This window comes from Brienomyrus brachyistius, chromosome 12 (genome assembly GCF_023856365.1).
Source record: "Brienomyrus brachyistius isolate T26 chromosome 12, BBRACH_0.4, whole genome shotgun sequence".
Taxonomy (NCBI): Eukaryota; Metazoa; Chordata; class Actinopteri; order Osteoglossiformes; family Mormyridae; genus Brienomyrus; species Brienomyrus brachyistius.
In genome coordinates this window covers 18,410,780-18,435,856 of record NC_064544.1, presented here as the reverse complement: position 1 = coordinate 18,435,856, position 25,077 = coordinate 18,410,780, and the positions used below count along the sequence as shown (strand labels likewise).

The 25,077-nt window shown below is 48.8% G+C and overlaps 1 protein-coding gene across 3 annotated transcripts; it reads left to right on the top strand.

Moving 5' to 3' along the window:
- The first annotated feature begins 96 nt into the window (after window positions 1-96).
- On the top strand, window positions 97-25,018 carry intu (inturned planar cell polarity protein). Of its 3 annotated transcripts, none has more exons than XM_048970010.1 (16): window positions 97-752; window positions 4,613-5,169; window positions 6,036-6,121; window positions 12,969-13,172; window positions 14,359-14,477; window positions 15,579-15,668; window positions 15,905-15,982; window positions 16,634-16,799; window positions 17,393-17,446; window positions 17,638-17,700; window positions 19,672-19,893; window positions 20,296-20,805; window positions 22,284-22,378; window positions 22,727-22,916; window positions 24,503-24,642; window positions 24,767-25,018. In XM_048970010.1, the coding sequence occupies exons 1-16, from the start codon at window positions 661-663 to the stop codon at window positions 24,876-24,878; spliced, it is 2,778 nt and encodes a 925-aa protein (XP_048825967.1). In that variant the 5' UTR covers window positions 97-660; the 3' UTR covers window positions 24,879-25,018. The 3 variants fall into 3 exon arrangements, with proteins under 3 accessions (XP_048825967.1, XP_048825965.1, XP_048825964.1); XM_048970008.1 differs by lacking the exon at window positions 97-752 and adding an exon at window positions 1,817-2,066 and having other exon boundaries at window positions 14,362-14,477; XM_048970007.1 differs by lacking the exon at window positions 97-752 and adding an exon at window positions 1,817-2,066.
- Window positions 25,019-25,077: the final 59 nt, after the last annotated feature.

The window sequence follows — 25,077 nt, the reverse complement described above, 5'->3', positions numbered from 1 at the left end:
CTTAAAGTGAACGGTTTTTAATGCAAACTTGGCCACGTTTCCAATATAAACCACAACACTGGTCTTGCTTTAAAACGCGCATTGACACGCACAGAGGCATCCCAGCCGTTCGTGAAGTTTGCCCACAACAGCCAGACCTCCGGGCACACAGACCTCCCCCATTCAGTGCTTTAGCAGGGGCGCCTCACCCCCCACCTGCCATACCAAATCCCTTCTTCTTCTTTGCAATCGGCTTACGAGCTAAAGCACTGCACTCTGGGTCCACAGAAAAGAAGCAGAACCGCGTCCACCCCCCCCCCCCCCCCTTCAAAGCAGCTGGGGAGCAGGACGTGCTTTGTGTTAATGACTGACGTGAGGATCTGGGGCTAGACTTCAAAGAAACAGCAGCAGTCATCAGTACCGAAAGAAGCGGAGGCAAAGTCTGCAAGATGCTATGCAAAAGATGGGCATCGGCTAAATGTACGTGTTTAAACATTTAAAGTGATGTTAAATAATGTATCCACATGACGGAAAAGAGAAGGAATGTCGAGCTGTTTGCGCAGAACCGCACTGGATGGGTATGAGACGGCGTGCAGTCCTGCGGAGTTTTGGCGAGGACATGCATTGGTTTTACTCTGAATGAACTGTGCTAGAGATGAAAACATGGTACATGCATGAAGAATGTTTAACGCTGGCACTCATGGAGGACCTTCTGCATGCTTCTCTAACAACTTAGAGGACTTTGATTCAATTCGCAGCGTTCTTCTCTACAGGTCAGTAGATGGTGCTTTTTTCCCCCTAACCTTGTATTGCTTTCTTCACGAACCAGGAGCTGTTTTTAAGCCTTACGGTCTATTAGCCTATACTTTATTATACCGCCCTAGCTATATAATTTTAATCACACCCCAAATACCTTGGGGGATTTCAGATTTTGTTTGTTTGTATGTTTTGGGGAGGCGTGTGCCCGGGGGGATTTAGTTCTTAAACGTGAGATAAGTGTATTTTGCGAAAGCAGGTATACAAGTCCAACTTAGTGCTAATGCATTATTGCTGTTGGGAGAGACGCTTCTCGGAAACATATCTGCACATTTAACGTCATGAACAGTAAAACTGATTTTAGAATTACTTACGACAATAAGTAAAATCACACTGATGATGCATTCAAGCATATTTAAGCGCTATTTAGATTTATTCGATTAAAATAGGTCCTTCTGCTCTTTTTCGATAACCATTATAGACACTGTGGCACGAAGAGCAGCCGTCGAGGCTGAGTATACCTTGGCGGGGATGCCAGTCTGTCCTAAGGGCATCTTATAAAAAAATAATTAAATACCCACGATTGTGTGACTTGACACTAACCCGAAATATAAGTAGTTTATATAAACCTATTGTCAAAGTGATACAAATAGGTCAAATAGGGGAATAGGAATCATTCCTGTATCAATTCACCTATAATCTATTACTGCTTATCCAATGCCGGATAACACAACATTAAAAACATTGAAACATTAAACGGCCTGGGGTAATTCCTTGGAAACACGAGGCACAAGGCAGAAGCCCCTGAATGACATATAATAATCTGTAATAATTAGTAATATGTAAGTAATAATAATCGTCATCATCGTAAGCTTTCATGAGCTTCTGTTTCACAGTCAAACAAGGTACATCTGTACTTTGAAAAGTAGTAGTCACACATCACCGTGTAAGCGCTTTTAAGTGCGTCTGTTGAGTCTGATGTTCACGCACCATCCAGCAAACTGAAAGCTTCTCCGTTGTCAGGACAACGTCCAGAGCGTCCAATCAGCCGGGACTATTTGAGTCACGTGGAAAGGAGGAGAACCCGTATGTGCTCAATATGGCGAAGCGGGCTAACGTGCACTCTTAAAGAGAAGGGTAGAAAAATAAATATATGTATTCAGTGTTCAAAGTGTTGCGGATGTAGGATGAAGTCTGGATTCCATGGAGTTTAACGGAGGCCCGGAGTCTCCCTCTACCCGCGATCATGTGGCACCCGGGGATGCGCTTCGGGAGACGGAGAGTGACACGGAGTCCGCGGCATCCAGTTACAGTAACTCCGACTGCTCCGAGTAAGGCACAGCAGCCAGTCGGGAAGAAAAGCGCATCCATTGAAAAATGCATGCATTAAAAAGTGAAGCGTCGGCTGTTTTATCCTTTACCGGGCAACGTATGTTGATTAGTGGTTGCAGAAAATCAGCCGAAGAACTTTGATAGGGTGGAATGAGTTGGCCATAAGGAAGCGCGAAGGTGTAGAGTCGCTCTCATTGGAGAATATCGTTTTTGTCCGGATTGGTAAAATGCGTATTGAACGTGTTTTCAGTGGCTAGGCTTTGACGAATAACCAGAACTTTCACAATCCTCTTTTTATTAGACAATTCCTTTTAGATGTTTTTTCAGCTCTATTTCACATTTGCCTGTTGTATTTGGGCTCCAGCCTTTCTTGTGGTCTGGACTGTGGTTGCTTTAATTCATTTTTTTGAGATGTGTATTATTTGAAGGTGATGATAGAACCCACAGGATTTCTTTTCTCTGCAATGGATGCAAAGAAATAGATTAATATGAAATATGATCAGTGTTTTGCATGGTATCAATTGACACAGGTGGTGGGGGAATTCGTGTGAAGACCCCAGTTTACTAAATTGAAGGAAGTGACCCTGACCCCATCAATAGCTGTCAAGGCTTATTGGATCACTGTGCTGCTCACCCACTGCATACCCCTGTGTTTGATAGGTCAGCTATCGAACCATAGGCTGGAAATATGGAACCTCAAGTCAGACTTTGTTCCACCCTTGGGGTCAGAACACATAGTTTCTCAGGTAACATTTCACTTGACGGGGCACACATACTTAGTGATAACTAATAGTAATGAACAATAGTCATGAACAAAAGTAGTAGGTATTTGAGATAAAAGACGCATCATGAGTCATTAATCATGAACAAATATGAGATCAGTATTTAACTTGTGTTATTCATGACTTGTTCCTTCATTAGTTCACAAAAGTTTACAGAATTAACCAATATAATAGCTTCTTGAAATATGACATGTGTGATTCATTAACGATGAATTAACCTGAGATCAGCATATAACTAACACTTCGTTTGTGGTAAATTAATACATAAGTAATCGCATAAACCTACATTATTTAAGCCCCCTCAGGTAAAGTTTCACCGTTTTTCATCTCACCACTTACACCGAAGTTGTTGTTTACACTAGGGGCGCGCCATGGGGGGACTCGAGTGAACCCTACCCTGTCATTGGTACGGCAGTGCCTCTTATCGAGGGTCACTACAGTATATTGTTAAAAACGGACTTAAAAATGCGAATTAGTTATTTTACATTCACTACAAGTGGTAAAGTCAGTGAAACAGACCCTTTACAGTGTGAGCTGAGCTAATTTCCCTTCGGGCCATGGTGGTCCTGAAGGGGTTAAACTGCCAGTGACGTAAGCGTGTGTAAATGCGTTCAGAGAGCAACTCTGGGCTTTTGCTACTCTGCTATCCATGTACTGAATTAAAACAAAAACAAAAGAGCACTTTGTCACAATATGAGTGTTTCGGCCAACCAAAACAAATACCATGTAGGGTTGTTATTGTTTTTTAATGTTATGTTTTCCGCTTAGGCGAGTGGCTGTTCTTGATTTTCGAGCCGCGAGGCTCTTTGATCTCAGCGTCTCGTCTTTCAAATGCGTCGCGTCTTCAGTGGGCAGGAGATCGCAGTCGCCTTCGCTTCTGGGTCTCTCTGCCTTCAGAAAGTGGTCTGCTGTAGGGTCTGTGATTCTGACATGGGGAGAAAGTGAATTAGCCATCGAAACCGTACTTTGCCGTCAGCTCCCTCACAGATTTTTTTTTAAGGTTTGAGGAAATTTCTGTTTCCAATTTGGAAAGTTAACCTTCATAAATAATTATACGCCGTTCGCCATCTTCAGAGAATTTATGGATGCGGTTTCCAAGAGTTGACCACAGAAGTGGTTCGGCCTAATTTAGGGAAACAAAAAAAAGCTTGGCCATATTTTTGGTTTTATTTTTTGCTAAGTTAGAACATTTTATTTCAGGAGCGGTGTGGGTTTTCTCTGCGCTCTCCTCTTTCTCGTAAAGTTCGCTCTCAGTCCTTTAAGTCTCCCTTGCTCTCTTTTGGTCTGTTTTGATCTCGTCACGTCCTTAATTGTAGAGGCAGACAACAAAACAATCCCCCCATGGAGGAATTTAATGAAGCTGATTTATGAGCTCTAACTGTTTTATGGGCCCAGCAAATTGCATGGCAGTTAAATTCCTAAAGATTTACACCTCCGAGTTGCTCTTTAAATATAATGCTTCCATAAAACTATTTTTCCTCTTGGTTATGTAGGAAGATTACATGAAATCTTATCCGTTCCTCTGAATTAAATATAGTGCTTCAGTTTGAATGCTATCTGTCTGTTTGGATGGCTTTTCATCCAGGCCTTAGCACATGTGCATGGGGGGTGTCCACTTGTCAATGAGTAAATCATTTAGAGATGGAGTAGGGTCCTAGCTAATGTTTCAGTTCAAATGTAATGGTTTAAGAAGCTTTGGTTGGTGTTTAAAGCCCAACAGAGCATAACAAAAGTGATTCATTTGAAATGTTCTGTGGCGGTAGTGACCTCGAGCCCGAGTGGCTGGATGATGTCCAGAAGAACGGGGAGCTGTTCTACCTTGAGCTGAGTGAGGGAGAGGAAGAGGCCGCATTGGTCCACTCCAGCGTCACTCAGGGGCTGAGCACCAATCACGTGCGCTTCAGTGACAAGGAGGCGGAAATCATCACAGACGGGAGCAAGAACAAGGAGCGGTATAAAAGGGAGCCCAGACTGAAGAAGCTGGTGAAGATCCTAAGGAAGAAGCGGCCCTCCCAACACCGTGTGGACGCGCCCCAGATCCTGCGGCCCGCCTCCATTCTGAAGAACCAGGCGGGCCAGCGGGCCGGGCTCGTGGTGCAGCAGCAGCAGCTGAAGGAGGTCTTCGTGTACCTGAACCCCAAGCGGCTGGGGGGGTGCTCACCCTCTCCGGAGAGAGGCGGGCTGCTGCAGGCACTGCTGGGGGTGGTGCACCGGCCCTCCTGGGGGCGGGGTGAGGCGCAGGGCCGTAGGGAGGAGCGGCTCACCGTCCATGGCCTCCTACCCAACAGCCCTGCCATTAGAGGCGGGCAGGTTCTGATTGGTGAGTGCCGGCTCCCATTTCTTCAGCAGCCAATCAGCCGCTGATAGCAGCGGACACTGGTTACCTACTAACTAGCCTCTTGCCATTAGTGCCATATGTGTTGCTCAAATAATAAAAAAAATTGTTAAAATTAAACAAATTCTTAATTTGGCACACTTTCTGTCTCTGGGTCTATTATCCATCCTGGTGGCTAAGACTTGCAATTTAGATTTTCTCCACATTGGTAATGTTGTCCTTCTAGGACCTCTGGATCCAGTCTCCACCCAACATTCACACTTCAAGGTGCCCATCAGGCACGGCCCCCAAAAACATCCACATAAGTTAGTGCTTAGCTACGGCTTTCAAGTAACACGGCTCCATGCTAAAACAATTACCCCGGTTAAGTGTCTGAAACGGCAGACGCGAGATCCTTGCGATCGGCCGAGGTGTGCGTTCCAGTCACGTACGAAGTTACAGGGTACAGGTGTATGAGGCTGCCTCTGTCCCACTCATAGATAAGGAGTGCTGAGCAGTGTAAACTCGCCCTGTATGCTGTCTTTTTGCATAGAATCTTCTTTTATAGTCTGCTTATTGCTGGATCAGAAAAACACTGGTTATTTATCACCTGCGCAGTAGTCAATATGCTTCCCATTCTCCAGTACTCATAATGTAAGTCTGAGATAATAATTACTACAATAAAACAGGTTTTATTGCTCATTTCACCGCCTAGTGGAGAACTGGTGCAATGTCATTTCAGTCGGGCTGTGTTACAGCTGGATACAGCCCCCTATTGGACTGGAGCACTGGCTTGGATGAGAGCTCAGAAACACAATAGGCCGTGAGATGTCTGCCTCGCTAGGACTTACGCGGCCCCTTCTTACCCACAGGGGATGTTCTGGTTGCTATTGACGACGTGGATGTGACATCAGAGAACATCGAGCGGGTCCTTTCCTGCATCCCGGGTCCAACTCAGGTACGAGTGTGTGTGTGTGTGTGTGTCATTTGAATGTTATCTGCATCAGTTCCATAACTTTTACATGTTTTGTACAATGACGCAAACATTTCTCCCACTAATCAGTGAATCCCTGCCAGAAACCCATCTCGCAGTCGCATTTAAACGCCATTAGCTTCTCGTGAGACGGAGTGTAATTGTTGTGCCTGGTCTGAGTAACAGCTGGATCGGCTCTCGCTCCTCCTGTCCTGCTGCCAGGGGCCTGATTCTAGATCAGATTAACTGGGTGGGTTTGAATCCCAGGGTTGGTCGGATGCGTATCACAGGGACCACATGCTCTGTGGTTATTCGTCAGGAATCTCCATCTCTCTAGCATGTGAAGTCACTTATAGAAGTTTTTTCTACCCTCTGGCTGGTATTTAAGTGGTGCTGAGGAGACCACACTGATGTTATCGCTACAGGCTGAGGGATCCACCCATCTTCAGACTGAGTGTCACGTTTGAAGCTCTGTTTTCCTTTATGTTTACTGACCTGCCTATCAACAGATCGATTCATCTGTCTCTGTTTATCTACCATCTATCATCCCTCCATTCATCTGTGCATCAGTCATTCAGCTCTCTGTTTACCCAACATCCATGCACGGTTGTCCCCTGTGCATCCTGCTAGTGTTGGGATGCCATTGGCCTGTGAGGTGATAGTAATGCGGTTAGTTTATTAGCCTCAGCGCTGCAGTGTGGAGCGCCATATGTGCGGTTAGTTTATTAGCCTCAGCACTGCAGTTTGGAGCACTTTGTGTGCGGTTAGTTTATTAATCACAGCATTACAGTGTGGAGGGCTCTGTGTGCGGTTAGTTTATTAGCCTTAGCACTGCAGTGTGGAGCACTTTGTGTGTGGTTAGTTTATTAATCACAGCATTACAGTGTGGAGGGCTCTGTGTGCGGTTAGTTTATTAGCCTCAGTGTTGCAGTGTGGAGGACTCTGTGTATGGTTAGTTTATTAGCCTCAGCACTGCAGTTTGGAGCACTCTGTGTGCGCTTAGTTTATTAGCCTCAGTGTTGCAGTGTGGAGGACTCTGTGTATGGTTAGTTTATTAGCCTCAGCACTGCAGTTTGGAGCACTCTGTGTGCGGTTAGTTTATTAGCTTCAGCGCTGCAGTGTGGAGGGCTTTATGTGCGCTTAGTTTATTAGCCTCAGTGTTGCAGCGTGGAGCACTCTGTGTATGGTTAGTTTATTAACCACAGCATTGCAGTGTGGAGGGCTCTGTGTGCCGTTAGTTTATTAGCCTCAGCGCTGCAGTGTGGAGGGCTCTGTGTGCAGTTAGTTTATTAGCCTAACTGCTGCAGTGTGGAGGGCTTTATGTGCGCTTAGTTTATTAGCCTCAGTGTTGCAGTGTGGAGGACTCTGTGTATGGTTAGTTTATTAACCACAGCATTGCAGTGTGGAGGGCTCTGTGTGTGGTTAGTTTATTAGCCTCAGCACTGCAGTGTGGAGCACTCTGTGTATGGTTAGTTTAATAACCACAGCATTGCAGTGTGGAGGGCTCTGTGTGCGGTTAGCTTATTAGCCTCAGTGTTGCGGTGTGGCGGGCCTTGTGTGCCGTTAGTTTATTAACCTCAGCGCTGCAGTGTGGAGGGCTCTGTGTGCGGTTAGTTTATTAGCCTAACTGCTGCAGTGTGGAGGGCTCTGTGTGCGGTTAGTTTATTAGCCTAAATGCTGCAGTGTGGAGTGCTCTGTGTATGGTTAGTTTATTAACCACAGCATTGCAGTGTGGAGGGCTCTGTGTGTGGTTACTTTATTAGCTTCAGTGCTGCAGTGTGGGAGCGCGCTGTGTGCAGTTAGTTTATTAGCCTCAGCGCTGCAGTGTGGAGCGCCTTGTGTGCGGTTAGCTTATTAGCCTAAGAGTTGCAGTGTGGAGCACTCTGTGTATGGTTAGTTTATTAACCACAGCATTGCAGTGTGGATGGCTCTGTGTGCAGTTAGTTTATTAGCTTCAGCACTGCAGTGTGGAGTGCTTTGTGTGCACTTAGTTTATTAGCCTCAGTGCTGCAGTGTGGAGCGCTCTGTGTGCGGTTAGTTTATTAGCCTCAGTGCTGCAGTGTGGAGCGCTCTGTGTGTGGTTAGTTTATTAGCCTCAGTGCTGCAGTGTGGAGCGCTCTGTGTGCATTTAGTTTATTAGCCTCAGCACTGCAATGTGGGGTTCGCTTATTAGCCTCAGTGCTCTGTGTGCAGTTCACTTATTAGCCTCAGCGTTGCAGTGTAGAGCGATCTGTGGTTCGCTTATTAGCCTCACTGTGTGTAGTTAGTCTATTAGTCTCTGAAGTGCTCTGTGTGCGGTTCTCTTATTAGCCCCAGCGTTGCAGTGTGGAGTGCTTTGTGTGCACTTAGTTTATTAGCCTCAGTGTTGCAGTGTGGAGGGCTCTGTGTGTGGTTAGTTTATTAGCTTCAGTGCTGCAGTGTGGAGCGCTCTGTGTGCAGTTAGTTTATTAGCCTCAGTGCTGCAGTGTGGAGCGCTGTGTGTGCAGTTAGTTTATTAGCCTCAGCACTGCAATGTGGGGTTCACTTATTAGCCTCAGCGTTGCAGTGTAGAGCAATCTGTGTGTGGTTCGCTTATTAGCCTCACTGTGTGTAGTTAGTCTATTAGTCTCTGAAGTGCTCTGTGTGCGGCTCTCTTATTAGCCCCAGCGTTGCAGTGTGGAGTGCGCATGAGTGTCGTTCATGTTGCCAGTAAGGTCATTAGAAAGATGGGCTAACGCTGAGGACACAGCCGCGTTTAATTTGGGCGTGATTTCGGTGCCTGTCACACCCAGCACTGGCATCTGAGATGCATTTACATGTTTCTACTGGAACATTGTTTCTTTTTGTTTGGTTGTCCTTGACGCCACAAAGTGTGACCGTGGAGAAACTGTGTAACCAAGGGCAGCTTCACCGAAGGGCTGACTGGCCGACAGTCGGACAGCTTACGGTCGGCCGCACTGGCCCAACCGGAGCTTTCGCTGGGCATCATTGTTCGCTGATTTCCCAGGGGGGGGGCACTCCAATCCTTGTTATGTTTCTTAGTCTACTGGAGCATTACGCCTTGTTATTCTTGCTGATATTATTTCTGGATGGAAACAAATGGAAACACAGATTTTAACTCGGCCGAGTAGAAAGAGCTGGTGTAACTTATTTCTTTATGAATTAGAAGATGATCACGCAACTGATGATTCTAGCTGAGAACCGGAACAGAATAAGTGATGAATGTCTGTAACTGAGGGCTTGAGAAAGGCTTGCATCTTAGTGTTCTGTTGGTTTTGTGGGACAGGGGACTTTATCACATGACCTACATGTTCAGTGTGCCGCTGTAAAAGCATTGCTGTTTTTTGTGCTGATGGTGGCAGTGAGTATGGATTGGCATTGGAGTTGAGGGTGTCACTCTGGATATAGCGGCTGGTTTGGGGGGGCGTTGGCTGTAGATGCACTAAAACAGTGGATACCGTGCAAGAGTCTCCCAGTGTTAAAAGTCGGTGATGCAGCTTTGTCTGTGAATGGGAGGGATTTACATCAAACCTTTGTGAAAGACTTTCTGAAGTCAGCCTGTAACTCGGTGCAGAACTGTCGTGCCAAGTTTAAAAGCAAACGAGGGATAGCACCAAAACAACTGCATAAATTTGAAACGCAAAACCTGCCTCGCGTTAACTTCTCATTGCTTATTCATAGTTGTTGAGATTTTATGTTGCAAGACCCTCAAAGTACACGACACCCACATCATCTCTGTTAAAGTGCTCTGGCCCTTTAAATTGCTTAAGAATAAGGACAGAGATCAGGGGCACTGTGGGTGACGCTACACAGGATGCCAGGGGTCACCAGGACCCCTTTGAGCACCCACAGGGGCCGAAGATGTTTATTCTCTGTCCATTCGCTTAATGAGGGAGCCCAGTGCGGGAGTGAGTGAGGCGCTCGTCTGGAGAAAAGCTTTACTCATCCATCTGACTCGGGCGCTTCATCCATCAGCCAGACATGGAGACAACCTGCATGGCCTCGGCCAAATGCTCTCACTCGGGAAATGTCACGCGTTTCTGAGTTTTTGCTTTCAGCAGTTGGGTTTGCGTCTGTCTGTGAGAGCAGAGGAATTTGAAAATGACACAGTTGCACCCGGAATTTGGCCGGGGGGTCGGGCGGATTGCAGCAATGCTGGACCGCAGAGTGACGACCTCGGGGAGGGGCCTGCTGGGCTGTGGCTCCAGCGGGGCACCTGATTGGATGGCGTTATCAGAGAGCAAATTACAATTAGCTTTAGGAGATGTTTGTCGTTCATTCATAGCAGGTCCACCGGCGCCATCTAATGTGTGAGAGAGAAACTGCTGCATTTGTTGTCCGTTCTCATTGCATTTGAAGGGGGTGTATGGTTGAGGTTACACCTCTGGGCCTGGGAGGGTCCCTGTGTGTCTGTCCCAGCCTGCAGCAGGCAGCTTCTGCACGCCCCATACCACCACTTTTAGTCCGGGGGGCTGAAAATTATACCTATAAAGGAGGATGGGGCCTCCTGGCTTGGGGAGGAATGTACACACACACACGCTCTGAGAAAAACAGACCATGCTGTTCTGGCAGCGATGGGCAGGTTTCCCGTTTCCAGTAGCGCGGCCATACTGGTGTCAGCCTCTCCTCGGTAATATGTGCCGACGGTGTGTGGAGCTCAGGGGTGCCCTCTGTGAGTTACAGTATTTTAACAGTATAATTACACAGAGATTCTTACCATCTCATGCCAGGAAGAAATTGCTTCTCCTAATCAACTTCATCCTTTTTTTTTTTGCAGAGATGGATGGTGCTCCTGGACTTTATGCACCTCAGTCTGCAGGGTCTCCCCTCAAACTTTGGCTCCAATTTTAAGAAAAAATGGCACTCTTTAAGCTCCCAGAGCTGCTGACTCCATCGCCCTGTCTCCGTTAATCTGCCCGACCGCATTCTCCCCCCGTGTCCAGTTTGCTGTCCTGGTTTCCGTCTGCTCTGCGGCAGACAGTCATTTCCAGGGCCCTGGGCTTTAATCGTGTGACCGAGGGTCTCCGTGTGCTGGAGTGACAGCCGAAATCCTCATTGGTGTTAAGCCCCGTTTAATAGCGATCTGACTTTGCATCTGAAGCCAAGATGGCCACCTGCCCAGACTCAGTCGCCTAAGTCGCTCCCCAGCCTTGCGTGGCTCGGGGTTTTCTCTGCGCTTCCTCGGGATTCGACAAGGCCTGGCAGGAGGGTTAATGAGCAGCGTGTCACTGCAGTGGTGAGAGAGGGTGTTCCCATTTTCACTGGGGTACCGCTGTAGACCTGGCGCGGGCCAATGGCGCAAATTCTCTGGCTTGGGGATCCTGTTTGTCACCCTTTTAATTCTGCCGCTTTGTCCCTATGGTGAGGGAATAGAGATGCAGACCAGCGTTGGACACCAGTACAAAGTAATGGGGAGATGGCAGTAAAATACCACACGTGCGAATGGTCACGTCGCATGTGATTTAACACATATCTGCCCTGAAATTATCTGCTAGTTGGCGCGAGTGAATACGGATTTACTAAGAATAGGGTCAGTGTCATCAGAATGGTGGACGGAAGGTTCCAGAAGCAAAGCTTTGAGGGTTTGAGAGTGGAGAGCTGTTATGTGTGGAGCACGAGGGTCTGCTGTTTAACTCGCTTGTGAGGGTCTGTGACTGTACGTTTTAAACAGCTGGATCATGCCTATTTCTCATCCGCACTCCCGTGTAAAACATGGCCGTCTGTAAGACCTGCATCTGTTTTTCCACTTTGATTGTTCCTTAATATGAACTTGGAAATATTAGACTGGGATGTTTATTATATAGAGTGGTAAACCATCCGAGTTTGATGCAGCCCTGCAGTGCTCCCTCCGTGCACCGCAAAGCTGCTATTGGTGGAGAGACAATCATGTGTGTTGCCTCTTCAGCTGATTGGTGGTTGTGAGCTCTACAGCTTTTCATAATCCCGGCTAGTTTCCGTCGCTGGTTTATCTCACCAGTTGTCGACGAGTAGCTCTGATGTCTAACGTGTTGATAGGCTTCACTGCAGCTTAAGTGCGAGTGAATTTGTCCATGTGCGTGTTTGCACTGATGGTTCAAGTCACTGTGTTTGAGTTTGTGTATGTGCGTCTTGTCCATGCCTGTACACGCAGGACTGTGTGGATTGGCTGTGGTTTTCTCATCCGTCAGGTCCAGGCTCCATATAACCCCACATAACCTCCCTGTGGTCCCTGGGCACCCCCAGTTCCTCTCTGATGTAATCTACATTCCTCCAGGACGGTGCCCTAGTTTCCTGCCAAGGAGACAATGACCACCATTATTTATAATAGGGTGCAACCAATCAGTATCAGAAACATTTTAAGGAAACCGCATAACAGGCTGACTGACCAGTCCATCATTTTTATAACCAGCTGTCATTGGAACTTATGATGCTATAGGCCAACTTTGTGGGCATCAACTATCCTGGAAAGCAGCTCTGTCATTGGTTAGCCTCTTGGCTCAGTCAGACCCTTGACCAAAAACTTGGTCCCACTGATGTCCAAAGAGCATTTTGACTCTGATGCGTCAAGTCCATGGAACAGCCTAAATGCAGTAGCCCTTATATTTACATTGGTTTGTGAGAATTCCCTGTCACACAGTTACAGATATACAGATTGCCTGCTGGTTTCTTACGGTTGAAAGTGCTGAACAGCCTACAATGTCAGTAAACCAGACATTTGGACCATAAATTGAATTGTTCAACAATTTGAGCTCATTGTAGGTTGTAAATTCTTGGTTTTGCTGCTATGCCGTGACTGAGAATGCAGCCTATGGTTGGAACGTGCTTGATAAACCCCGACGACGGTTTATGACGAACGCCTACCTCCCTGGTCCAGGTGAAGCTGACGCTGGAGACAGCCTCTCCGGGGGAGGGCCTGGAGCCAGCGCCCCCTAGTGGCCGGCCGTCGCCGCCAGTCAGCCAGCTGGTGAAGCTCCTGTGGGGTGAGGATCTAGTGGAGCTGCAGATGTCCATCAGCCACATACCTCACATCGTCATGTACCTCAGCCTCAAGCTGGACTCGGAGTCGGCCAAAGACGAGGTGCGTCCTCACTACACCCCGCTCCCATGGGACGGCGGCCCATCCCCTCTGATAAATGATGCTTTGGATATGTTCATTTGTCTGTCTCAATTCCCGAGAGGGAATCAGCTCTTGGACTGAACCTGAATCGCTGTGTTAAACATGTCCAGCTGTACGGATGGGAGAAGCTGTAAGCTGTTAGTCACTTTGGCTCAAGGTTATCAGATGGGTCTCTTGGAGTACATGAAAGGGAGCCGCTGCGTTTTAACTTCACGGGACAAGCTAAGAGGGGGTCTTTCGGTTACGCCCAGGCTCCCTGCGATGCTGTTTAACATGCACCTTCCACGTTTCCATGGTATTTCCTGCAGTAGTATTTTGTTACATGTACAATCATGTAGTAAATAATAGAATGAAGTTGGTCCATTAGTGAGTGTCCTGCTGAAATCTGGCTCCTACTCTATAAACGTTTCAGCAAAATCCCTGAAGGTAGATTCTCATAAGCAGCACACCTGACAGCCTGTCCGGCTGGGATTTATAGTGCAATATAGTAATTATTAGATGAATTTGGGATTATTTTGGTGGCCGTATCCTCAGTGGTGATTCAGGTCCTTTGATCGTTCATTTTCATCTCAGTGACTCTGACTTGTAAAATTTGTGTTTGTGTGTGTTTCTCTCTTTCTGTGTGTTTGCCTGTCTGTGTGTGTTTGCCTGTATGTCTGTCTGTGTGTGTGTCTCTCTATCTGTGTGTTTGCCTGTCTGTGTGTTTGCCTGCATGTCTGTCAGTCTGTCTGTATCTGTCTATGTGTGTGAATGTGTGCTTGCATGTGTGTGGGTGTCTCTCTGTCTATATCTGTCTGTATGTGTGTGTGTGTGTGTGTGTGTGTGTGTGTGTGTGTGTGTGTGTGGTGGAGACTTGCTGCAGTTTAGCAGTCAGCCAGCTTGGCTGCTTCAGTAAAAGACGGGGTACCTGCCAAAGGCCTGGGGGTCAGACTTCCAGGTACAGAGAAGCAGCACAACAGTCCAGTTTATATTATGAAATATCAGCTTCAGGTGAGCAGAGGAGCTCATGGCTGGATTCCCCCCCCCCGCAGGACACCCACACCCTCCCATCTTGGCGTCATTCTGACTGTCACAGCTGCGATATTAGACACGTCGGCTGGATAAAAATCAAACCGCCGTCTCTCTGCCCCCCTCCCTCCACCCACAGCAGGAAATTCTGTACCAATTCCCCACCACTGAGGCGTCCACACAACTCAAAGGGGTGAGGGGGGTGTTCCTGACCCTCTGCGACATGCTGGGGAGCGTCACCGGGGGACGGATTGTGAGGTATGGAGCTGGGGGAGACTGGAGCGGCGCCTGCTTGGGGGGTGCTGGGGTGCCTCTGTGCAGGGCTACAGGCTGTATCCTAAATAGCCAGCGCTGACTAGGGCTGAAAATCAATATCTCCGTATTTTAGGGCACTGTTTAGAAATTAATAAAATTTCTCTAAAATACCTTTTAAAAGTCAGGACAGAATTAATTATGGTTTTAATTATTCACATCAATGTTTCCCAACTGGAAAATATAAAAAGTGTATCTATAATGAACATAACTATATAACATAAGATATATCACATAAGATAACTTAAATAAAAACTTAATTTTTAGAAAAATATAAGCAGACGGGTTACCACGAAGCAATGTAAGGCCATCAAAGTAAAGAAAAATAAAACAACAAATAATAATTACTGTAGTTTATTTTTTCCATATGTTGTCATGTATAAAAACCCCAAAATGAACACTGTAAGCAAACTACTTGATTACTATAAACAAATTATTTAAACAGCATTTGTACTGGAGTGATTCCGTCCCAAGGTTTTTGTTCCATTCAAGCGGTTGATCACTATAACCTTGATCACTGTAAGCAGTTTCCGCTGTACTCTGTCCCTTTTTTTGTATTTTTCTTTGACTATCTGGCCTCTTTTTGACAAGGTGGGTAGGGCTTTGTGAAGTGGTGGGGGGGTGGTCACCCTCCAACCTGTACCACCTGTCTGATGTGTACTTCCCATTTCTACTCATGAACGGCATCTTTAAGCATGTGTACCCCGCGTTAGTTTTTCTGGCTCAGCAAGTTGGGAATCTTGTGGCTGCATCTGAATGAGGTGCAGGCAGAATAGAGATGACTGACTGATACCAGAGTAAAGGGCACTGCAATAACCAATTCTTGAAGAGATGAAAGCATGAATGACAATTTTCGGTCTGTATCACCCAGCCACAGCGCTGACCACTGTTTTGTAGGTTTGTGTAAGATGCTGTGGGTTATAAGTTATATTTTATCTGCTTATATGCGCGAGGTATGACTCACCGTTATTGTGGAACGTCTTCTGCCTGTTTGGTCCAATCAGGAGGCCTATGATGTCTGACCTCCCCCCCCCCCCCCCCCCACAGCTCATCTATGTTGCTCAGTCAGCACCTGGTGCACGTCGGCTACTGGAAGGAAGGGGAGAGGCTGCTGGTCGTCGGCCTGCCCGCAGACAGGTGGGAGGAGACCTCCGTTCGTGGCATGAGTGGCACAGTGTTCTGTGCTTCACCGCGTCCCCGTCCAGCTCCCGGTCCTTTACAGCACGACATCACTCACCTCTGGCCTGTCTCTAAATGTTCCGTCTGCGAGAGGCCACAGTGGAGGACTCGTCCTGCCATCTGCGTGCTTCTCGTCCCGAAAAGGCCGTCCCTGTGCACCAGCAGCTTATCCCCCCTGTGTCCCTGTGTCCCAGGGTCCCCCTCCTGCACCTGAAGACCGTCATGGCCAACTTGGTGCGGACCCTCAGGGTGATGTACGGCTCATTAGACAGGCAAGTCTTCTCCGCACACAGGCTGGCTGTGTGATACTTAACCAGAGTGCTTCAGATCCAGGGCAATCCAGTGAAATTTCCCATCCATTTTGCCCGGTTTTACATGGCAGCGTTAAAGGGCAGCCCTGCATATAAACGGTGGTGTTTTAATGTTACTCATCACTACATAATGACAGAGGAGACGTGTTGCGTGCACCTAGAACAGAGCTTGCATTAATTTTCCCTGAGAGATTTCACCTTTTGGCCTCTCCAGTATCTGACGTCTTTATAGACCGCCCGATCTCGTATTCATTATCATTTTCTCTGCGTGTAACATTTCTACACTTTGGTGCATATCTTACAAGACGTGTCACCTGTATCCATTTTTCGTTTTCCTGTAAATCCCTGCTAATGTTAAACACGAGGGCTCTCTTGTGAAGCTGGCTATTGTATGTGTCCGCTGAGTGTTGACTGAAACTTGGAGCGGAAGATGCTGAAAATGGTCATTTTTCCACTGGCGATTTGTGGGATCGGTGTGGTTTTCGGCCTGGAATCTGCCTGCAGGGCGCCGCCGGGACAGCTCCCCTGGGTCCTGATGCTGGCATCCTCTCTGAGCGCTTTAATCAGTCACGCGACCTACACCCCTAACTGTAACCTCCCCTCTGTCCGCAGGGCCTTCTCCGAGGAGGAGCACTGCTCTCGGCTGGACTGCTTCTTCTCCCTCTTCTTCCAGCGGCTGATCGATAACCCCGGGGCCCCGACTCTGGACGCGGGGGGCGTCCTCTTCTTGGATGGGCTGCCGGCCGTACGCTGGCTCACTCTGCCCCCTGAGGTCAAGGTGAGATTCGCGAACGGCAGCTTCCAAGTCGCACTGGCAGCCTTTCCGTTTCTGGTATTTGCACAACATCTTCATAGTTTTGGTTTCATTTCCCCACACGAAACAAAAACAGAAATTGCCGGGAAGGGGAACGAAGACCAGCCGAATCGTTTTGTGATGCTGCTGCCCCCTGCTGGTTAAACTGCTCCTAATAAAAACAAATAGACCCGTATTGTGGTTTGTGTTCCCTACAGCGCTGTCGGCCCCCAATAGCTGTACTGTACATTTCTGTTGGTCCCAGTGGGAGCCACACGTTTTCTGATTACACACATTTCCACTGAGAAATTATGCCCAGGGTAGCTTCTCATTGTTAATGGCTCCTTAATAGACCTCTGATATACTGACTGGCATGGATGTGTGTCCTGTCCGGCACCCCTGACCGTTCTGTTGCTATGGTTATGAGGAAAAGTAAGATTTGATGTGTGTGTCCATAAAAAAATGAGACTGATCAAGCAGAAATATTTAAAACTTGCTCATTGCCCCATTGATTCTGTCGTGTTTAACTGAGACACACAGTCTTACTGACATGTTATTTCTCGGTAATTTCTCCCAAGGTTGACATCGATACGATTCTATCTGATTTTGAGTCGTCTGATTTTGGAGAGATGGTGAGTGTGCACACGAGTAAGTCATCAGAAACCCTCGCCCTGCCCTGCCTCCTTCTCCCTCCGGGCCGGTGTCTCCCCGCAGGCCGTACCCTCGCCCTGCCCCGCCTCCTTCTCCCTCCGGGCCGGTGTCTCCCCGCAGGCCGTACCCTCTCCCTGACCCTGCTGCCCTCCTGCCTTCTCCCTATCTGCAGGCTGAGGATTACTTCGGCCTGCGCCGGCTGTACGTCATCCTGGGCTCCTGTCTCTTCTACAAAGTGAGCAGCCGCCATCATGTGATTTGAGGGACCCAGAAATCCCAGTGTGTATGAAAAAGCCATTCCTGCCTTTTCTTTTCGGCATCCGTGAGCCCCACACACGCAGAGTACGTCTGAGTGAAATGGCGGGATGGTAACTCAGCGGGTCATGGATTGTGGGGTTTTTTTTTTTGGGGGGGGGGGGTGAATTTGAGGTCTGACACCTCCCAAGAAGAGGCTGGTTCAGGGTTTTCTCTAAACTGAAAGGCACTGAAGGAGGACGTGGCTGAGCCCCGTATGGGCCCCCAGGCGGCGCCACACGTGACGGTAATGAGCAGTCATCAGATGTCCTAATGGAGGCATGTGCGGACGGCTGGATTCCTCTGGCAGCGACTCGGTGAGCCACGCAGACCTGTGGCCGGGCTCCCGCTCGTCTGGCTTTGCTGAAACCCCTGATTAACGTTGCTTAAAAATACACGGCTGCCATAATGCATGTAATCTACATCCCAGGTCGAATTCAGAGCGCCGCTCAGATTTAGAGATCGGCAAATGCAGCCAAATGGACCAGCTGTTTCCCATCATCCCGGACACCCTGGGACGGGAAAACCTCTTTCCTTTTGTGTGTTAAGCATTATACTTTGTTGCCACATGTGTGTGTTCCTGACTTTGCCTGTCTTTCTGTTAATATTATTATTACTTTTTAAAACCCAAGCTCTTTCATACTTGACAGCTCTCCGATGTTTCCCTTTGAAGAACATACAGATAAAATACTACCATTATCTAGTGAGGAAGGTCATCTTGAAGGACCATGTAAATGTTGTCTTAGTTTGGCTAAACGTCAGTACGTTAAAATTAAGATACAGATGTACAGTACCTGTCTCCTGGGAATGGCAGCTTAAGGCCGCGATTAGCTGGCAAGCAAGGAATTCTGGGAAATGTTTTTGCTCCATTGTGGAGCTGAATCTTTACATACCTGAGATGGTTGATTTTTCTACAGCTGTGAAAAACTGTAAAAGACCTTTATAATCCAAGTTAGCATGAGTGGACATTTCACCCTTGTTTGAAAAATCCTCAGGGCTCAAGACTGCCCTCGTCTGGCCTGATTAAAACTCAGTGTGCCGAATGTTCATCGTGGTGCTATTTATAAACTTTCCTTCAGTAAATATTGTAAAAGCTGAATCACAGAGTTAACTCTACAAGGGCCCAGTCATTTATCTTTGTTTTGACAGCAGTTTTTTTCCCAGGGGAACCTTGAATCATCAGTGTGAAATGAAAAGCGCTTCACGGCTGCAGTCTATAGCCGTTAATGATCCCCGGCTCCACATCCTACGCCCTTGGTTGCTAGGCAATGGCGGGGTGCCCCCAATTGCCCGTGCCCAGGATAGCCCCTGAGCCAGCTGCTGCTCGTCCTGCGGCTGCTGTTCTGGGTGACATGCTGTGAGCGTGGTTGCTGTGGAATCCACGTCTAACCGCGTTCGCCTCCTGACACTTCTCACATTTCTGTGGGCTCCTCATTGTAAATGCAGCCAGTTTGTATTCGATCGCTCTCGCTCTGTGGGAGAAATCGCATGGCCACGCTGGCCAGAAGCTGTACCGAAGCTAAGAGGAATGGGGGGAAGTAGTGTTCCTCAGCCCAGTCCTCGGGGACCCCCATGCAGTGCACATAATGTCTCTATGGAAATCACACCCTCCGCAACCGTCTGAAAACAGGGTCTTGTCACCCACTCATGGGGAAACGGTAACGTACAACATATCTGCATTTTAGGCAAGTCCTGTCATACACAGATCGCTGAACTGTCTTTGGTACGTGTGTCGACATGTAAGGGAACTTGTGACTGAAATATTTAAAGGTTTACCTCGCATCTGCTGAGGTGCCCCTGGTATGTTACGTAGCCAGTGGAATAATCGTTATACTGAGGTAACTTGTCCTAAAGAGATGGGCCATCCTTGGCTGGATGGATGACTGTGTGTGTGTGTGTCCATGTGCTACAGGGCTACCTGACAGCCAGCCACCTGCCCAAGGAGGACCTCCTGGATGTGGCCCTGTACTGCCAGCACTTTGGCCTCCTGCCCCTGGCCTCTGAGCAACGCATTGGCCAGCTGGTCATCTGGAGGGAGGTGTTTCCCCACCGCCTCAACCAATCGGCAGCCTCGGGGGTGGGACAGGGCTACGGCAAGCCCCAGGGAAGACGTTTCCTGCTCATCGTGGGGGTGGTAAGGGTGCCGGCCGTCTGCCAGACCAACAAAGGCATGTAGCTCTGACCGGGGGGAGATAAACTGGCAGGTATTCCTACCCTCTGCCCCCCTCCAGCTGTTATTGTAGTGCACATTCCTGTCAGCTTACCCCCCAGCCCTTGTTCGGGTACACAGTGCTACTCTCTTGGATACTGGTTAACATTGTTGGCCAAAGGTGACCCTGGGCTCCGTTACCATGGAAATAACAGGTGACCATGTGACCTTGCATCTAGACTTGGGCTGGCCTGCATAGGTGAGGAGAAAAGGCATGCAGGGCAGTAGGAACCCCCCCTCCCCCCGACATGATTGGCAGTTTGACTGTATGCTGTCGAGTACTGACTTTAAAAGCTATATATGGCCCTTATGTGTCCCCTCCCACAGAGGCACTTCATGCAGTGCGTACTGCTGGAGGCGGGGGGGTGTGCGGCCCCTGCCCTGGGCTCCCCGGGGCCCGACTGCGTGTACGTGGACCAGGTAAAGGCCACACTGCTGCAGCTGGAGGGCCTGCAGGCAGCCTTGGAGGAGCGTCTGGCCGCTCCCCCGGCCCCCTGCCTCTCCTGTGCCGACTGGTTTCTCCCGGCGGGCCGTGAGCGTCAGGACGGCCCCGCCGGTTCGCCCGTCTTCGGCAAGCTGGTGGGCTCCATCAAGGCGTCCTCGCCTGCGGGGAGGCGGGGCCTGTTTGGGGACAGCGCCCCTTTGCTGCGCACCCGTAGGCCCAGCCCTCAGCGCAGCCTGTCAGACAGCGGAAGCGACGGACCCCCAGATGGGGCCCCTTTCTCGGGGCTGAGCCCCCACTCCACCCCGGACTCCACACGGAAGCTGACGGGCCGCAGGGATTCCCTGGGCTCGGGGGGGTCAGATGGCAGCAGTGGCAGCGGGGGCCTCTTTAAGGTACTAAAAGGCCATTTCCTGTTCCTGTCACTCTGCTAGTCGCTCTCCACTTCCTGTCCCTGTCACTCTGCCAGTCGCTCTCCACTTCCTGTTCCTGTCACTCTGCCAGTCACTCGCCACGTCCTGTTCCTGTCACTCTGCCAGTCACTCGCCACTTCCTGTTCCTGTCACTCTGCCAGTCGCTCTCAACTTCCTGTTCCTGTCACCCCCCCCAGTCGCTCTCCACTTCCTGTTCCTGTCACTCTGCCAGTCACTCGCCACTTCCTGTTCCTGTCACTCTGCCAGTCACTCGCCACTTCCTGTTCCTGTCACTCTGCCAGTCACTCGCCACTTCCTGTTCCTGTCACTCTGCCAGTCGCTCTCCACTTCCTGTTCCTGTCACCCCCCCCAGTCGCTCTCCACTTCCTGTTCCTGTCACTCTGCCAGTCACTCGCCACTTCCTGTTCCTGTCACCCCCCCCAGTCGCTCTCCACTTCCTGTCCCTGTCACTCTGCCAGTCGCTCTCCACTTCCTGTTCCTGTCACTCTGCCAGTCACTTGCCACTTCCTGTTCCTGTCACTCTGCCAGTCGCTCTCCACTTCCTGTTCCTGTCACTCTGCCAGTCGCTCTCCACTTCCTGTTCCTGTCACTCTGCCAGTCACTCGCCACTTCCTGTTCCTGTCACTCTGCCAGTCCCTCTCCACTTCCTGTTCCTGTCACCCTGCAAGTCGCTCTCCACTTCCTGTTCCTGTCACCCCCCCCAGTTGCTCTACACTTCCTGTTCCTGTCACCCCCCCAGTTGCTCTACACTTCCTGTTCATCACTTCCCCAGTCACTCTCCACTTCCTGTCCCTGTCACCCTCCCCACAGTCACTCTCCAATTCTCCCTTTCCAGGAATGTCTGCCTAGTCTTTCATGATGTCCTGAGTGACGCACATGGTTAATATGGAGCTATTAACAGCTGAAAATCATTGCAGTGTTAGGGTTCTTTCTAATGGGTAATCTGTCCTCATCGGTGTGAATTAATAACATCCATCTGTTTTCCATAACGGCTTGTCAGAGTTTATAACTGTGTTCTGTTTTTGATTAGTACCCATAGTGCGTGTTAATTAGCGCCCATACCATGTCCAGGCCTAAACTCCCACACATTCTTACTTGACGCTCCTCTGATGATGACGTGTATCACCCCACGTTAAGCGCAGGCAAGAGGGACATGGTCGTGTGCACAGACACAGTTTGCCTGGTACTGCCCGCTAACACTGAGACTCACAGACACCCCCTACACTCCACCACACCCACAAACACGTCGTTCGAACGATAATCTGACAGCTCGACAAACCTCAGCCGTGTACCACCCAGACGGCCCCTCGCAAAACTACATCCTCTGTTAATATGTGTGAGGATCCCATAGGAATGATCCATCGGTTTTTATTAATACTAATTCTAACTAATATTAGGACGACATAGTTTTCACTGATGTGTTGCTGCTGTGTGGCCAGACGCCCAAGAAGAAGCACCCAAACCCTTTCTACCTGGGAACTCTGAAGAGGAGCCTGTCGGAGAGAGACGCCGAGGCCGCCTACAGCACCATGAAGTGAGCAGCGCCACCGCACAGCATCCTGGGTAGATGAGGACAGGAGGCACTCTGTGCTGATCCTGTGCGGGCTGGGGGAAAGGAATGTTCACAGCCCTTCAGTCCTGGGGTGTCCACACCTGGGGACTGAGCTCACAGCTAAGGTGTTAATTAGCGTGCGATATTAGCATCACCGGATGAATTACTATCTAGACAATACCAACAGGAAGGGAATTAAGAATACGGTCATCATGGCCTACAGCACACAAAGATCACAGTGCCCCCCCCCCCCCCATCCAGTTGGGGGCCTGGTGCCACATCTGGCCAACGTGGGTGGGTTACAGGGGCTGACGTCTCTCTGCCCCCCAGGCTCAGCTCCGGCGCAGAGAACACGCTCTTCCACTACGTGTGCATGGAGACGGTGCAGGGCATCTTCATCGCGCCCACGCACCGCGAGGTGGCCCAGCTCAGCGGCTCTATCCACCCCCAGCTTATCCGCAACTTTCACCGCTGCTGCCTGTCTATCCGGGCTGCCTTCCAGCAGAGCCTGGCATCCTGGGTGAGTGAGGCAGGGACACTTACACACGCAGACACACACACATTACCTTTGTGGGGACTCTCCATTCATTTCTATGGGGAAAACTCTAATCACAACGGGACGACCTTAACCCCTACCCAGCCCTAACCTCAACCAAACAAGTAACCAAACAAAATATGAGACTTTTGCTATTTTAGTTTTGTGATTGCATACACAGATTATTATAAAAATGAGGTTTATATTGCGTGGATCTGAATAATGCCCCCAGAAGCTAAAAAGTAACAGTAAAATTACCAAATGCCCCCACAATGTGACATATACAAATACAGTGGAATCTGCTTATAGTGATCACGTCTGTCAGTGTGAAATTGAGCACTACAAGTAGATGATCATTATATGAACATTTTTTTTCCATTTTCTTCGTCTCAGGCAGATTACCATCTACTTGACATTTGTATATTTATCACATGAATATAGGGTAATAAAACAGACAGTGTCTCTAAATTTTTTTATTGATTCTCAAAATACAGTACAACAGTTCTGTACAAATTAAATTACTGAACTATGTATAATTCAAATACACTATAAAACTGTAGCGCAGGCGATATCTGCATGTCCCAGCATGCCTTGCAAGCGTGTGTATAACCACGTGTATGTCTTGGATATGGTCCCTGTTAGTATTTTTAGTGCAGGTGCTTGTTGTGCTGTGTATTAGTGTAACTTCCCGTGTTTCCCTGTCATTCATGGCATTTGTGTTATAGTTGCTTGTTGTGCGGTCAATTTAAGGATTAGCATAAAGAACAACTTCGTGTCGGTCCGCCTCATCGTTTTCATTCGCCGCTGCTGCAATTCCTCAGTCTGCTTGATGTTTCAATACCATATAGTATTGTGCATAAAACAGAGCTTGTTGTAGTCCCGCTGCTGCATCTTAGTGGCTAGTTTTTGGCAGTTTATTATAAGCTTTGATGTGTCTATATTTGTCATTGAGAAAAAAAATGACTGACTTACCTGTCATGTTTTCTGTGCACTCAGCATTAGCCTCAGGTAGCTAGCCAGAAGCAGATCGGTTACCACAAAGCAAAGTAGGCTTATCAAAGTAAAGAAAAGAACTGGCGTAGGTTACATTTTTTTCTGTATGTTGTCATGCATAAAAAGACCCAAAATGAACACTGTAAGTGGACTACTTGATTACTATAAGCAAATTATTTAAACGGCATGTGTACAGGAGTGATTCTGTTCCAAGATTTTTGATCCATGCAAGTGGTTGATTACTATAACTGTGATCACTGTACAAACACACGCCATCACACATATATACTCGCACAAACACTGAGTGGTCTGGACACATATGCAGTATGTTTACACGCAGATAAGCCAGAGATGTACTGATGAGCACATCTGGATGTACAGAGGCATTTTACCATGGGGGAAACTCAGGTTTTAGAGGTGAGCCTTGGGTTAAGCAGGCCCAGCTGTGTGGGTATGATGACGATTTGCTGTTACAGGGACAGCACAGGCCGTTAGCATTTAACGTGTGTGTGTGTACGTGTACCATGAAAAACAAGTGATGCGTGATCACTGACACTCATGTCTGCTCCGCCGTCTAGGAGAGGCAGGGTGCAGATGGGCACCAGGGGCCCCGGGGCTTGGGCCCTGTGAAGGAGCATGGTGTGCTGTTCCAGTGCAAGCCAGAGAATTGGAATGAGCAGAAGAAGCCAGCACCCACCATGACCTACTGGGTGATCGGGTAGGTGAGAGGTGGCAGTCTTAGAGTGATGACACACTCATTGTGAGCGCGCTGTAGTATCTCTATTGTGATTTGAGCCTGTGCCCATCTGAATGGGCTCTCACTGGAAGTTCTCGTCGTCCAGGCGGATGCACCTGGAGCCCGTCCCTCAGGAATTCTACGTGTGCTTCCACGACTCAGTGACCGAACTGCCTGTGGAGATGGCCTTCAGGCTGTCCTTTGGCTTGGCGTCGTGATGCCGCTCTTCAAGGTTCGTGAGATTTCCTTCAGGTTCTGGGCCGGACTGTGCCAAACGGGAGCCCGCCTGCCCAACCGTGTGGCTGGTGGGTGCTGACTGAGCGCAGATACCTGCCCCCTGGTGGTGGGAGGAGAAGGCACCTGCACGAAAGCACCAATGAGCAAATGGGAGCGGCAGGCTCCTTTTATTTAAGATGA